Genomic DNA, 15039 nt, shown 5'->3' on the forward strand with positions numbered 1-15039 from the left:
GCCTGAAGACGTCGCTACTGTTCCATACAAAACAATAATGGAACAGCTGAAGGGGCACTTTTCGCCACAGCCCTCAGTGGTGGCTCGTCGAAATGCCTTCTACGCAAAGCGGCAAGCCCCTGGGGAAACCATAACTGGGTTTGTGACCTCTCTCCGCCAAGCCGCCCGGTTCTGCAACTTCTCAGAGCTGGAGAACATGCTTCGTGACCGCCTCGTCGGTGGCCTGAAGGATGAGAAGCTGCAACGACGCCTCTACGCTAAGAAGGACCTAACGTTCCAGGTCGCTCTGGAGGAGGCCCTGGCAACAGAAGCTGCCGAGAGGTCGACCCAAGAGGCACGGCCGAGCCTGCCATCCCAACCGAGGGTCCACCATGAAGACCTCACCGACGACTCAGGATCCGACAGGGAGGAGGTGCACCGAGTACAGCAGCGCACTCAAGCAGCGCACAGACCACAGCTGCCTCGACGAGAAGGAGGGAACTGCGCAAGCTGCGGGGAGAGTCACGAGAGGAGGACCTGCCGTTTCCGCAACGCAGAGTGCAGGCAGTGCAGAAAATCGGGACACATCGCCCGGGTGTGTCGGGCTCGGCCCACCCGACACCAGGCATCAGATGACCAATCCAAGAGCCCCAGGTCCCGGGGCCCAACGCACCAAGGCAACTCGACGGAGCTCATGGACTTCCAGGTATACCAGTTGCCCCACCCCAACGTAGAGAAAATTTATGTAGAGGTACAGATAGAGGGGGCCCCATGCCGCATGGAGCTTGACACGGGTTCAACTCTATCCATAATCTCGGCAAGGACCTTAAGGAAACTGTGTCCCACTGGGGGTCCCAAACTCAGGCCGGCCCCATTCACCCTCCGGGACTTCCAGAAACGTAAGGTCCCCACAATGGGGGTGGGGACCTTCAGGGTGCAATACCGAGGGCGGACGCGGCAACTGGACTTGCTTGTGGTCAAGGGCCCCTACATTAGCTTACTGGGATTGGCATGGTTTGGACCACTGGGGCTAGCTGTCACCGGGGTGAACCACACTAGCTTACAAGTGGACGTGGACGCCATATGCAAGGAATTTCCAGGGGTTTTCGATGGGAAATTGGGACAGTATACGGGCCCCCCCATTGCGCTACAGCTTGACCCCGCAGTACGACCGGTCAGGCTCAAGGCCCGCCGGGTCCCGTTCGCCTTGAAACCCCGTATAGACGAGGAATTGGACCGACTCGTAGAGCAAGGAGTGCTGGAGCCGGTGCCTAATGCTCCCTGGGAAACCCCAATCGTCACACCCGTCAAGCCTAATGGTTCGGTCCGCATCTGCGCAGACTACAAATGTACCATAAACAAGGCCCTCACGGCCCACGCATACCCAGTGCCAGTGGTCAGCCATGTCCTTGCCACCCTGGCTGGGTCGAAAATTTTTGGCAAGCTGGACTTGGCCCAAGCATATCAACAGCTGCCAGTAGATGAGGCCACAGCAGAGGCACAGACGATTGTGACGCACAGAGGAGCGTTCAGGGTAAAGCGGCTGCAATTCGGTGTCAGCGTGGCACCAGGCATATTCCAGAATATAATGGACTCTCTCCTTAAAGGGATTCCTGGCGTCACCCCCTTCTTCGATGATGTGTTGATTGCCGGCCCCACACCAGAGGAGTTTGAGGACCGCCTCCGCACCGTTCTGCACCGTTTCCAGACGGCGGGTCTCAAGGTGAAGCGGGAAAAATGTCTACTAGGAGTGCCTCAGGTGGACTTTCTGGGATTTATGGTGGACGCAGAAGGGGTCCACCCGACGGGGGACAAGGTACGGGCCATTTGTGATGCCCCAGCGCCCAAGAGCAAGACTGAACTTCAGGCCTTCTTGGGACTATTGAACTTTTACCATTCCTTCCTTCCCCACAAGGCGGCGGTAGCGGAGCCCCTACACAGACTCCTGGACAAGCGGGCCCCTTGGGTGTGGGGCCAGCGCCAGGAGGCCGCATTCCAGGCAGTCAAGGACTTGCTTGTCTCAAACTCGGTCTTGGCACACTTCGACGAGAGGCTGCCGGTGGTGCTAGCATGCGACGCCTCACCCTATGGCATTGGAGCTGTCCTGGGGCACCAACTCCCGGATGGAAGAGAGGTACCGGTGGCGTACTTTTCCCAGACACTCAACACAACCGAGCAGAACTACTCGCAAATCGACAAGGAGGGTCTGGCAATCGTAAAGGGAGTAAAAAAATTCCATGATTTCTTGTACGGGCGGCCCTTCACCGTGGTGACTGACCACAAGCCGTTGCTTGGCTTGTTTGCCCCCGAAAAGCAGACCCCCCAAGTGCTGTCTCCTCGCGTCCTCAGGTGGTCAATTTTCCTTGCCAGCTACCAGTATGCACTGATTCACCGACCTGGGAAGGCGATGGGCCATGCGGACGCCCTCAGCAGGCTACCACTACCGGAAACAGGCCCTGACCCAGCACCTGCACAAGAGGTTATGAGCCTGGAGCTGCTTCCCGACCGCCCCATTCAGGCACAAGAAGTTGCACACCATTCCAAGAAAGATAGGGTCATCTCCCGGGTCCTGGACTGGGTGTGGAGGGGATGGCCCAGCAGCAGCCCCGGGCCAGAATTTGCCGGCTACACAACCCGCAAACATGAACTGTCGGCCCACAAGGGGTGCCTGTTATGGGGAAACAGAGTCGTTGTTCCCCAGCCCCTCTGCAAAAGGGTCCTCACAGCCCTACACGAGACACATCCAGGGGTAGTAAGAATGAAGGCCCTTGCCAGGAGTTATGTGTGGTGGCCGGGGATCGATGGAGAGATAGAGGCCTGGGTCAAACACTGCCAGGCCTGCCAAGAATCCCGCCCAGATCCCCCAAGGGCCCCAGTCCAGTCCTGGGAGTCCGCCCGAGCACCATGGTCACGCCTGCATGTGGATTTCGCTGGCCCCTTTCAGGGGAAAACATTCTTCATAGTGGTGGACTCCTACACCAAATGGCTGGAAGTCGCACTGGTACCGTCCACTTCCACGTCCGCAGCCATCCGGGTACTACGCAGGCTGTTTGCAACCCACGGGCTCCCTGACACTCTCGTCTCAGACAACGGGACTGCATTTACGTCAGGAGAATTCCAAACCTTCACAGCGCAGAACGCCATCCGCCACATCCGTTCGGCGCCGTTCCACCCTGCCACCAATGGCCAAGCAGAACGCATGGTGCGGACCACCAAGGACACCCTTCGCCGCATGACGCAAGGGGACTGGGAGTACCGCCTTGCCACATTCCTTCTAGCACAGCACAGCACCCCCAGCTCAACGACTGGCCGGAGCCCCGCTGAACTACTAATGGGTCGGCGCCTTGCAATCAGATTGGACCGCCTTCACCCCGATAGAGCTCAGGATGAGGTAGTGGTGGGGGAAGGCAGGAACCCCCGGACCTTCGAGGCCCAGGACCCAGTGTACGCAAAGAATTTTGGGGCAGGCCCAGCATGGGTACCCGCCACAATCACCAGGGTCACTGGCCCCGTGTCGTACGAGGTGCTAACGGATGGGGGGCAATGCTGGCGCCGCCACTGCGACCAGATACGGCGACGATTCCCGGGAGAAAACCAGGAGGAGGACAGGTCAGAGGAGTCCCAAGGGAACAGCGGGGCAGTGAGGCCCATAGAGCAGGAGGGGCCAGCAGGAGAGGCAGAATCAGTAAATACAGAGAGGACCCGTGAGGCCGAAAGGACACCGGAACCAGAACCACGACTGAGCGAGCCGGTTGCACCAGACCAAACAGCTGCATCACAGCCAGCATCCTTGGAACACGAGCCAGAACCCGGAGCCCGGACCAGGGAACACCCCAGGCCACAACGCACACGTAGGCCGCCGGCATACCTTGAGGACTATGAATGCGACCTCCCGGGCAGGACTGGAACTTAGAGGGGAGGGGTGTTATGTACTGAGTTGAATAGGATCCAAACTGTAGCAGTCTGATTGGTCCTAGAACAATAGGATCCAAAAGGCAGCAGTCTGATTGGTCCTAGAACAATAGGATTCAGAATGCAGCAGTATGATTGGTTGGCAGGAACCACCCAATCCTGCTCCAGATAGAAGTGAATCCACAACCTGATTGGCTTACAGTAGAATTCCAGAATTAGCCAATCATGTGCAGCCCATTGTGTAAATAATGTATATAAAGCAGATACTGTGAGGGGACATTCATTCATTCCTCCTCACCACTATGAGCTGAATAAAGAGCATGAAATCACTTTGCGACTCTGAGTATATTTCAGGTGGGATTGAGCAAAAGATTCCTGAATTGCAGGGCGTTAGTTTCTATAAGTAAACCCCTTGGGTCAATGGGACTTATTCCCAAGCAAATGAATATAGGATTGCAGCCTTTGTGGATGTGTTTAGAAACTGGTTTATTTTAGCTCAGCGATTGTCATAGATAGAGAGACTTCTAAAGAAGTGAGGAGGGAGCCTTTTGCAACCTGCAGGCCATATTGCTTTGTGGGCAACCTTCTGGGGGCCAGGGGCAAAAGTGGGCGGAGAAATATAAATTTTTCATTTTTACACCCACCCAAGCACAGCCCTCCCCACCTCGTTTCCCTGAATTGAGGATAGAAAGAGACAGTTCAAGGACACACCCCAGGCATGCAAAAATATTCAGAGCGGTGCGTGGCTAGGGTGGAGGCATGACTGAGGGAGAGTCCTGAGGGCCAGATTCAAACACACACACACACGGACAAAGGTTCCCAACCCAAATTCAAAATGGTAGCGTTAATGACACACTCCTAGTCAACAAATCGTTTCACTGGAAAACTACTTTGTGGAGAAGCTGTGAAGAGGTGGGCCCAGGCTTTTCACATCCCCCCTAGGGGAATTCAGAGGTTCCACTTATTAAGAGGCATATTTACTGATGTCTCTTAATGCCACGCAGACAGGGACTTGCATTCTTCAGCACGCAAGAGCACTTACTGTTGTTGGGGCCTCTGTGGTTGGCTTTGGGATGACGTTGATGGTTAGAGTCACTGTGCCAGTTTCAATGCGGACTGTAGCTCTGTCTCCCACTGACAGTAGGTTATCGTCTGTTATGAAGACTTTCAGCCTGTAGTTCCAAATTTTATCCAAGCCGCTTTCGAAGTCAAAAGGGGATGCAAGGATGAGCCGCGAGACATTAGAGCCAGCATTTGGTGAGAAAGCGAAGTGGTTATTCACATTACCTAAAACAAAGCCAAGGTAAAATTGCAGATTAAAACGAGTAGCAAATTACAGGAAGGAAGCTTCTGATTTTGATTCCCTAGCATGGATGGATTTGAGACATTTCCAATTAACCTGGTGGTTACTGCATAGGAATCTCAATGCACTAGTTTTGCTTCCCATTGACTTACGTTGCTCTGTCCCTTACAGCTGATGTATGTTTCAGACAACCAAGTCATCATGCTAGCAGACTATAAAGCTCTGCCAGCTGCTATGCTGAGAAAATTTGTAATTTCTAGCTCAGCTGCAAGATCAGGAACTGTGGTTCTGAACCACCACCTTGATCCCTATCCAAGGTGTCTTGACCTTCTCATCTGCACCTGGACCCAATGATTTCCATGTTGCCTGGGCCATTATCTTCCCTTGACTACAAACATCATCATGGACCAGAGCACATACTGATGATGGAACAGCATCCTCCACTGTACCTGAGAGCTATACCTGAGAGCAGCCGGCTAGTTTAGGGAGGCTGCATAGCCCACACAATTCTGTCCTCCAACCTCTTGCACTACTCCTTGCCCCATCCTCCAGCATCCACTGACCGAGGCAGTTGCTTCATTCTGCCTAAAGGTAGGACTGGCCCTGGGAACCAACGTCATATGCAATCAAAACCACATGAAATGTTTGGTTGTAATACACACTTGATTCTATTAAAGACTGCTAGCAAACAATCCCACAGGGAAATTCAAAAGTCCAAAAGTGAATTACCTGAATCAAAAGAATAACGGAATGATCTAGGACTTGAATCGCGATCCACACATGTAATATGGAATCCAGCAACGTTGCCAGAAGTTTGGTCTACTGGGATGTTCAGCAAATATGAATTAGGACTGCAGATTGGTGGCTCATCATTTGCTTCAAGAACATTCACTGTTACCTAAAAGAAGGGAGCAGGGTGTGTGTATGAAACCACCTTTCCTGTAATTAAGTTACTTTTTTATACTCACTGGCAAGAACTGATCCTCTCCCACCCACCTTTTAGGGATATTGCATGGTATTCAACACTAGTCCTACTCAGAATAGACATGACTAACTTAGGCTCATTAATTTCAATGGGTCTAAAAGATGTCAAGAGAGGGTTTCTTTCATAACTGTTTATCCATTCCAATGAGCAACAGTGTGAACAAGGAGTGTCCTATTTCTGCAAATAGGAGCAGGTGGGATGGAGTCACAGGCCTACAAGGGAGATGGGGGAACCAGGGTCCAGGGCATTTGCTGAAATAGCAGGAGAGCTGCCCACAAAGAAAGGATAGGTGTTATACCAGCTCCAGCCAAGCAGAGGTTGATGAGGGGTTCTCCTTATGGGAAGCCTACTTTTCATGTGGGGTACTCAATCCTGCTAGCACTTAAGTCAGGTCTCATCCCTCAGCAGCAGACCTTAGTGAAGATGTCAGGCTGCCAAGTGACCACTCCGTTCTTCAGCTGACCATTTCTCTTCAGGTTTGCTATTGTCTTTGTTTGTTTTTGGAGCTGCTGTGGCATAAGGGGAAGGCAGGCATGTGGCAAAGCGTATATGTTGGAGCCCTTGAGTGCAAGGATGGCGTGCCCTTTATAGAGGCTGCCTCAAAGTCCTCGCTAGGTGGAAGCAACTTCCTTTTCTAAGGAGGTCCCATTTGACTCAGGGTCCAGAAGCTGTCAGGTCTGGATGAAGGATGGCTCTGAGTTTTGGAATGGAATAGTGGAAATTGAAACATGAAACTCATCCAGTTCAGAAAACCCCCATGTCTCTGCACTCCTGGAATGCCTTGCAAGCCCTATTGTTTTTATTAGACACTTGGAAGAAAAGTGCACATATTAGAAGTAGACATATTGGCCTAAAAGCCAGCATCTTACTCACTGGCACAGTTACAGACTCGCCATCGTTGTCAGAGGCCTGCACCGTGAGAATGGCACTCTGCCATGTTTCGTAGTCTAATCTAGCTATAATTGTCAAGTAGCCCCCTGTAGGATCAATCCAGAAAATTTCTGAGAAGTTAGGGTTGCCTTTTCCAACTGAAATTGAATATGATATTCCGGTGGGTGGTACATCTTTGTCTGTAGCAATCACTTGTCCGATTCTGGAATAAACTGAAATGAAGCAACATTTGAAACACACACATCTTGGAGGGAAATATATTTCCAAGATTAAAGGCGAAGGACTTTGCAGATTGCCTCAGCAGCTTCCATAACTGCTTTTCTTATTGATGGTTTTCATTATTATTATAACTGCATTCTTAATATTCTGCTGTAAGCTGCCTAGGGAATGTTTGGTGATGGAAAGCTTTATAAATTTGACAGGTAAATAAATAAATCTTCAACTACGTTTTACTCAAAGTAGACCCACAGAAATTAGCAGACCTAACTTAGTCATATTCATTCATTTCAATGGGTCCCATTCAGAGTAAAACTTAGTTGAATACCACCCACTATTGTTTATTTATTTATATGCTAAATGCTAGGATTTTGATCAATTGGGATAAGAATTAAAGTACAAGCTGCAGAGCTGTGTCAGGCAGGGAATTCCTGGGCTGGCTTATACAAACCAACCTGGCTGAGCTATGGCTATCAAAAGAACAACAGAGGGCTATTAGCAATACAAGAGAACTCTCCCCCCCACCACCACCACCCTGAGATGTGAACAGGTTGCCAAGGTGTGTTGGGAATAAGAAGCAGGAAGAAGAGCTGAGATCCATCTTTGGAGGAGGCTGGCTGCAGGGCTGCATAGCTGTGGGGTACAAACCCCTCTTGAAATGACCACGCAGTAAGATCTGGACTCCCTTCATGCAGACTGAAGGCATAAATAGGTGAATAAACCATTTTTCTTAAAGCCACAACACTCTCCACCATGCCTTCAATTCTACAAAGCATCACAGATCCTGTCTGAGTGCCTGGGACCCTATGGGCTCTTGCCACTGCTTGGCGAGAGAGGGGCAAGCACTTGACTGGTGTGTGTGTGTGCTTGTGTAACTTACTAACTAAAATGAATGAATGCAGCATTAAGCACAGCACGACTACTTGTTTGAAAGGATGAGTGGCTGATGGCCCCATACAATCGGACATTATTTTGGAGTATACTTACATTCTACAGCCTTGTACATTTCTGAAAGCAGTGTTATTACTTACCTGCTGCTATTTCTGACACATTAAAAGCATACGAAGCATCACTGAATACTGGCTTAAACTCGTTGACTGGTTGTATTTTGACATAAATGTAGATAATATCTGTAAATATAGCAATTAAGGGAAGGATGGATGAAACAAATCCTGTTTTAAAGTTGCAAATCCTATTTTAAAGAGACCAGTTCCTTCAGAAGAAGAAGAATGTAGAAAAATTAAAAATTAAAATAATAAATAAGAAGAATAAAGGAGATACTTGCTAGCATAGTATGGGAAAGCAATATTCTGCACCTCAGTGGTCAGAGTATATTCTGCCTTCTCTGCTCCATCAGTTGCATTTTCAAGATCCATGTTTCCTATCAGCTGGATAAAAATTGGGAGAATTTTATTTGCTTTTGGCTTATTGTGATTTTACTGTTGTATTGTGACTTTAGTGATAAGCTGCATAGGAAAGGTTTATTTCCTTAACAGAGTACAGTGGTACCTCGGGATGCGAATGGGATCCGTTCCGGAGCCCTGTTCGCATCCTGAATGGAACGTAAGACACGATGGCGCGTCTGCACGTACGTGGGTCATGTTTTGCTGCTTCCGCGCATGCGCGTGACGTCATTCTGAGCATCTGCGCATGCGTGAGCAGCGAAACCTGGAATAAGGCGTTCCGTTACTTCTAGGTTGCTGTGGAGCGCAACCCAAAAGCGCTCAACCAGAAGCACATTCAACCCGAGGTATGACTGTAATCCAATGGAAAGGGGAGAGGGAGGACAATTTATGGCAGAAGGACCACTGCCTCCTAAGCCCTGCTGAATGTACACCAGACAGGGAAGTAGATGGGGAGCAACTGCCCCACTTTTTGTACTTGGTTATTCTTTTCAAAAATTGCTCCCTGGAACTGTTTTTAAAGGCCTCCCTGATCCACCCCAACACGTTCCTTTTCTTCCCTTGTCAGAACACAGGCAGTGGAGTCGTGGTGAGAAGTTTTCCGCCATCAAAACAAGACGCCGCCCAGAGGTGATGCTCCTTCTCCACCCGTGGTGCTTGGAGATGGAGATCTGTAGTATGGGAGGCCTCCTCAACTACCCTTCCCAGCAGCTTAGGATTGCTTCTTAAAGGTTAGTATTATTCAATTTCAGGAACACCAGCTACTCATGAAAGTTTGCCTCTATCGATCCTGAGCAACCTCTTCCCACCAGCTTAGGTTGTGACCCCTCCTGGACAGAAGTAGTGTGGCCCTGGTAACTTCAAAATTTGACTATTGCAATGTATATGGGACTAACCTTAAATACTTCCTGGAAACATCTGTCAGTGCAACATGCAGCTGGTTACTAACTGGGACTGGCTGTATGAATCATCTCAACAGCTACACCAGCTGGCAGTCCATTTCCAGGCACAATTCCAGGCACAATTCAAAATACTAGCAATTGTAGTGGTACCCTGGTTTACGAACTTAATCCGTTCCGGAAGTCCGTTCTTAAACCAAAACCGTTCTTAAACGGAGGTGCGCTTTCCCCAATGAGGCCTCCCACCACCGGTGCCCTTCTACCATTCAGATTCCGTTCGTAGACCGAGGTAAAGTTCTCAAACCAAAACATTATTTCCGGTTTTGTGGAGTTTGTAAACCAAACCGTTATTAAACCGGAGTGTTCTTAAACCGAGGTACCACTGTATCTAGAAAGCTCTTGGAACCTGGCTACCTTAAGGACCATCTTCTACTACACAAACCTGCTAAACTTTGTGATCATCTTCAAACCCCTCTTCCATGTTCCCCGCCACCTGAAGTTAGTTGGGAAGCAACCAGAAAGAAGGCCTTTTCAGTTGTGGCACCCCTCCTTGGGGTGGCTCAACAAACCTCAACCTTGATGTTATTTTGGCACCAGGTGAAGACCTATTTGTTAGCTAGGATGTTCCAGCATGTAGCATAAGGTGGATGTTGATTACAGTGGTATCCAGTTTTAATGCTGCTTCTAAGTGTTATCCGGTAGCAGTTTTATAGTTTCTATTATGTTATTGTATGCTGCCCACGATGGTGACAGCAGTCACAAAATTAAAAGACGCCTGCTCCTTGGGAGAAAAGCAATGACAAACCTGGACAGCATCTTAAAAAGCAGAGACATCACCTTGCTGACAAAGGTCTGTATAGTTAAAGCCATGGTTTTCCCAGTAGTGATGTATGGAAGTGAGAGCTGGACCATCAAGAAGGCTGATCGCCGAAGAATTGATGCTTTTGAATTATGGTGCTGGAGGAGACTCTTGAGAGTCCCATGGACTGCAAGAAGATCCAACCTATCCATTCTTAAGGAAATCAGCCCTGAGTGCTCCCTGGAAGGACAGATCCTGAAGCTGAGGCTCCAATACTTTGGCCACCTCATGAGAAGAGAAGACTCCCTGGAAAAGACCCTGATGTTGGGAAAGATTGAGGGCACAAGAAGAAGGGGACGACAGAGCACAAGATGGTTGGACAGTGTTCTCGAAGCTACAAACATGAGTCTGACCAAACTGTGGGAGGCAGTGGAAGACAGGAGTGCCTGGCCTGGCGTGCTCTGGTCCATGGGGTCACGAAGAGTCGGACACGACTAAACGACTAAACATGCTGCCCACAAAGATTTTATTGAAGAGTAACACAGAAATTTTCCTCCACTAGCAGAGCTTTCTTTTGTGATTTAGATCTGTTTCCTGTAATTCATTTATGCAAAAAAACTGTAGCAAAAAAACCCATATGCATACTTCCTGTTTTGGAAGAACAACAATTCCAGTTGAGGAACTATTTCACATGACACGGTAAGCCAAACTATGTGTACTGGAACTCTACAATCATCAGGGTCCACCTGAGTTACAGGTTTTCCTGTTTTAAAAAAGGCATTTGATTACCTAGAAAGAGACTCTAGAAACTGTATTGTTGCTTTTTTTCCTGCACAGTGCTTGGCCTTGGCTTGCCAGTTTTAGTGATGCCTATGTTAGTTATACTTTCATTTTAATTGCTGTGTTGATAATTCTATGCAAGTTGCTTTGAGAACCAGTAGTTCTAAATGCGTTTTTACTTTCTAGTATTTTAAGGTTGCCTCTGCTGTTCTGGCAATTGTTACTTCCATTACTTATCTGTTGCCATTCATTTTGTGTTTTTTTTTTTTAAAAAATATTAGTTTCCTCTTTGTACAGAGCAATAAGCTCTGGGGGATCTAAATTTTCTTAATTTAGTAAATAAATATTTTGAGAATAAATCAATAATAAGCTGACCTTGATCCTTCCAGAACCAGGTGGATCCTGTGTGAACTTGCTACTTCCAACGCCAGACAATCCAGTGAAGTTAAACAGCTGGTTTTGTAACTCAGCATCATAGTCACGACAGCAATCTTTCAAATCAAGAATTATTTCTCCAAGGCGGTCTGTTTCTTTTATCTCTCTCCTTTTAAAGAAAGGCACAAATAACTGATAATCCTTATTCCAGGCCAAATTAATATTGTACATGGGATAAGAAATCCATTATCCTTTGTTGTTTGTCAGCGAGTCCACTCTAGCCTTTGGCGGAGCGGCTGTGATGTCACAGAATGTCTATAAACATTCTGGTGGGGGAGGGGGGAGCTTGGCTATTTAAAAAATGACAAAGCACAGCTTCTTTGGGAAAAGCAGAAAGTTGGTCTGATTATGAAAAATCTAAAATAGGTCCTGGGATGAAATATGAGCTGCTGGCATTTAGAAAGGAGCATTATGGGGCTGGAAAACATAAGGAAGATAGCCAAAAAGGCAGGAGAGCTCAAGAGGGCAAAATTTGCTAAGAAGTTTTAACAATTTCCTAAGAAGTTTTGACAGTGACTTAGGACAAGATTTTTAAATATATACATATATAACAACTATCCTACTACATTTTCTTATAAGGATTTTATTTTGCCATTTTATTATTATTACTACTATTATTTATTGAATTTATATATTTCAGTGGATAATGTTGCTAGTACTGGAGAGTGGCCTTTATTAAGAAAATAATTTAATCCTAATGTTTTGGTGGTGCTTGGTTTTTATTCTAGCAATAAATTACAATTACCACTACAACTTCATAACTTTTAGCACAAACCCTGTGCTAAAAAAGATTCAGGAGATATAATCTGTTCTGAAAACTTGCTCAAATGTTGTGGAATTTGATAAAAGTGCAAAAATACAAATACCTGTAATTGTATTTGTCACATTCTGGTGGTTTGTCGTTAATATCTTCAATAGTTACAACAATTTCTGTTTCAGCATATTGTCCACCGCTAGGCCTATCGTCAACGCGAATGATCAATGTAATGTTGGGATGTTCTCGCAATGGGTCCGAGTCTCGGTCTATTCTTCTAGCCACCAGAAGCACACCAGTTACTGAGAAAGAAATATACTGTAAGCATTTCCAATTGTGTGCAGCACAAATATTTTCTGTGACTTAGGAATTTTATTTTGAAAGGGTGTTCCACATCCTACATACATTTGTTTCCAAACACCAATTCCCCCACTCTACTCTCTCACTCTAAATATAGAGTTATGCACTCCCAGTTTTTCTGATCTGTGAGACATTCTAGAATCAGCAGCACTTGCTTCAGTCGGTGGGAGAGATCAATAGAAACTAAATAGCAACTTTTTTCCTTAAATTAATTGCATTTAGGGTTTCGGTGCAGGAGGTCAACGAACACAGGGAAGGGAGAGTTCCCTCCACCCCACGGCTATGATTATCTCCGTCCCCACACCGAAAAATACCCAATTAATGACAAATTGACTTGGGGAAAATATTTCTATTGCTTCCAATAGAAGGTTGGGATATATATATATATATTTTTAAAAGCCTAACTGCAGCAAAGGAGGAACAGGGCACTGACCATGTGAAGCCAAAGTTCACTGTGACTTGTTCCCTTAATGATAAACCACAGGTTTTTTTTGGTTACCTCCAAACTGTAGAGAAGCAAGTAGAACAAAATCCTAGAGAGCTGGAGAGAGTTTCATGGGCCACCTAGCCCAAGCTACTACTCATGGTAGGAAAGCCAAAACCAGAGTTTCCTCAATTGTTGGCTGCCAGCCTTTGCTTGAAGACCTCTAATGAGAGACAGCCCACCACCACCTCTCTAGGTAACAGGTTCCATTGCCAAACTCCTCTTCCTATTAAGACATTTCTGCCAAGGTTCAAGCAAAACCCTTACTGTCTCCTGTAATGTAAGCCCATTAGATCTTTTCCTGCCCCTTGATGCAGCAGAGAGAGCATGTCTTAGCCCTCTTCTGTGCCAGCCCTTCAGATATTTGAAAGGTGATATCATGACCCTCCTCTTGCCTACTCTTCTCTGGGCCAAGCAAACTCAGTTCCTTCAACATTTACTCAGTGAATTTACTTTCCGTAGCCCACAATGTTTCTTGCCATTCCAAATCCTTCAGGAATCCGTAAAATGAAATGCTGACCTGCATCTATGGAGAAAGAAGGGATCCCTTCAGGATTATTGATGCTGAAGCGAAGACTACTAACACCTTCCCCATCATCCGGATCCTTAGCTGTTACATTGGCAACCATGGTACCTGGTAGACTTTCTTCTAGAACACTGAAAGCTCTTTGTTTCCTGTTGTAGAAAATGAAGCCACAAACGTGCGGGTTTGAGCAGCTCTTCCTTGTATAAAAGAGAACTGGCATCTTGGGTTAAAAATATCTAGACTCTAGATTATTGTCTCTTCAGTGTGACCAGTGTGAACTTCATTAGGTGACCTCGAGCCAGTCACTATTTCTCAGCCTAACCTACCTCACAGAGGAGTTGTGAAGATTCATGACCACTTCCTTGAGTGCCTTAGACAAAAAGTATGATAATAAGCTGACCTTGATCCTTCCAGAGACAGGTAGATCCCAGGGCTGCTGCAACAAAAGGCTGTGCAAGCCTTTGGGAGGCAGAGACGCAAGAGGGCATCAGAGGAAGCAGCGAAGGAAAGAGGGACAGAGGCCAGTGTTGCCTGCGGCACCTTTGGCCAGCATTCAAGGCACCCCAGGGTGCCATGGAACACTTTAACATGAGAAGCCCACTCCCAAGCTGCATTTATGAAGTGGTTTTACACCGCAAAGTAACTTTTGTGCCACACTAAATGACACACCCACAGCACTATCCCATATGGTATGTCCTAGCATCGTGACCAGACAAAAAAAATTGGTGAAAATCACTGTCTAGCATGTGTCCCACATGCTAATCATTGTCAATATATGTAAACAGAAATACAGTGGTACTCTGGTTACGTACTTAATTCGTTCTGGAGGTCCGTTCTTAACCTGAAACTGTTCTTAACCTGAAACACCACTTTAGCTAATGGGGCCCTCCCGCTGCCGCCGTGCTGCTGCCGCATGATTTCTGTTCTCATCCTGAAGCAAAGTTCTTAACCCGAGGTAATATTTCTGGGTTAGCAGAGTCTGTAACCTGAAGCGTATGTAACCTGAAGCGTATGTAACCCGAGGTACCACTGTATAGAACTGGGTGTCACTTTTCTGATAAAAATAAGAATGCCTCACAGCTGCTTTAAAGTAACAATAACAACAACAAATGAATAATAATAATAATAATAATATCTAGAAGATTCAGTCTTGAATCTGTTTGACCCTGACATGCTGAACTGAAATAACCTGCCAAATATTGAGCAGAAAACTCAAATTTGTTAATCACTGTGTTGGAACCATCCAAAACACATGGATCATTAACACTGAAAGGGGACAGTTCCAGACAGCGGCGTAGCGTGGGTTATCAGCA

The 15039-nt window shown here is 47.1% G+C and overlaps 1 protein-coding gene across 4 annotated transcripts in view; it reads right to left on the reverse strand.

Moving 5' to 3' along the window:
- The window catches only part of CDHR3 (cadherin related family member 3), a 50557-nt gene that overhangs the window by 5647 nt on the left and 29871 nt on the right, over nucleotides 1–15039 (reverse strand). For all 4 annotated transcript variants that reach the window (XM_081023534.1, XM_081023533.1, XM_081023535.1 and 1 more), the window contains 8 exons: nucleotides 13721–13875; nucleotides 12469–12658; nucleotides 11543–11711; nucleotides 8572–8674; nucleotides 8318–8416; nucleotides 7053–7282; nucleotides 5924–6092; nucleotides 4934–5178 (listed from right to left, as the gene is read on the reverse strand). In XM_081023534.1, coding sequence (XP_080879660.1) covers nucleotides 4934–5178; nucleotides 5924–6092; nucleotides 7053–7282; nucleotides 8318–8416; nucleotides 8572–8674; nucleotides 11543–11711; nucleotides 12469–12658; nucleotides 13721–13875 — 1360 coding nt within the window. The remainder of the gene's footprint in view (nucleotides 1–4933; nucleotides 5179–5923; nucleotides 6093–7052; nucleotides 7283–8317; nucleotides 8417–8571; nucleotides 8675–11542; nucleotides 11712–12468; nucleotides 12659–13720; nucleotides 13876–15039) is intronic.

This window comes from Podarcis pityusensis, assembly GCF_964106645.2.
Source record: "Podarcis pityusensis genome assembly, chromosome: 10".
NCBI classification, from domain to species: Eukaryota; Metazoa; Chordata; class Lepidosauria; order Squamata; family Lacertidae; genus Podarcis; species Podarcis pityusensis.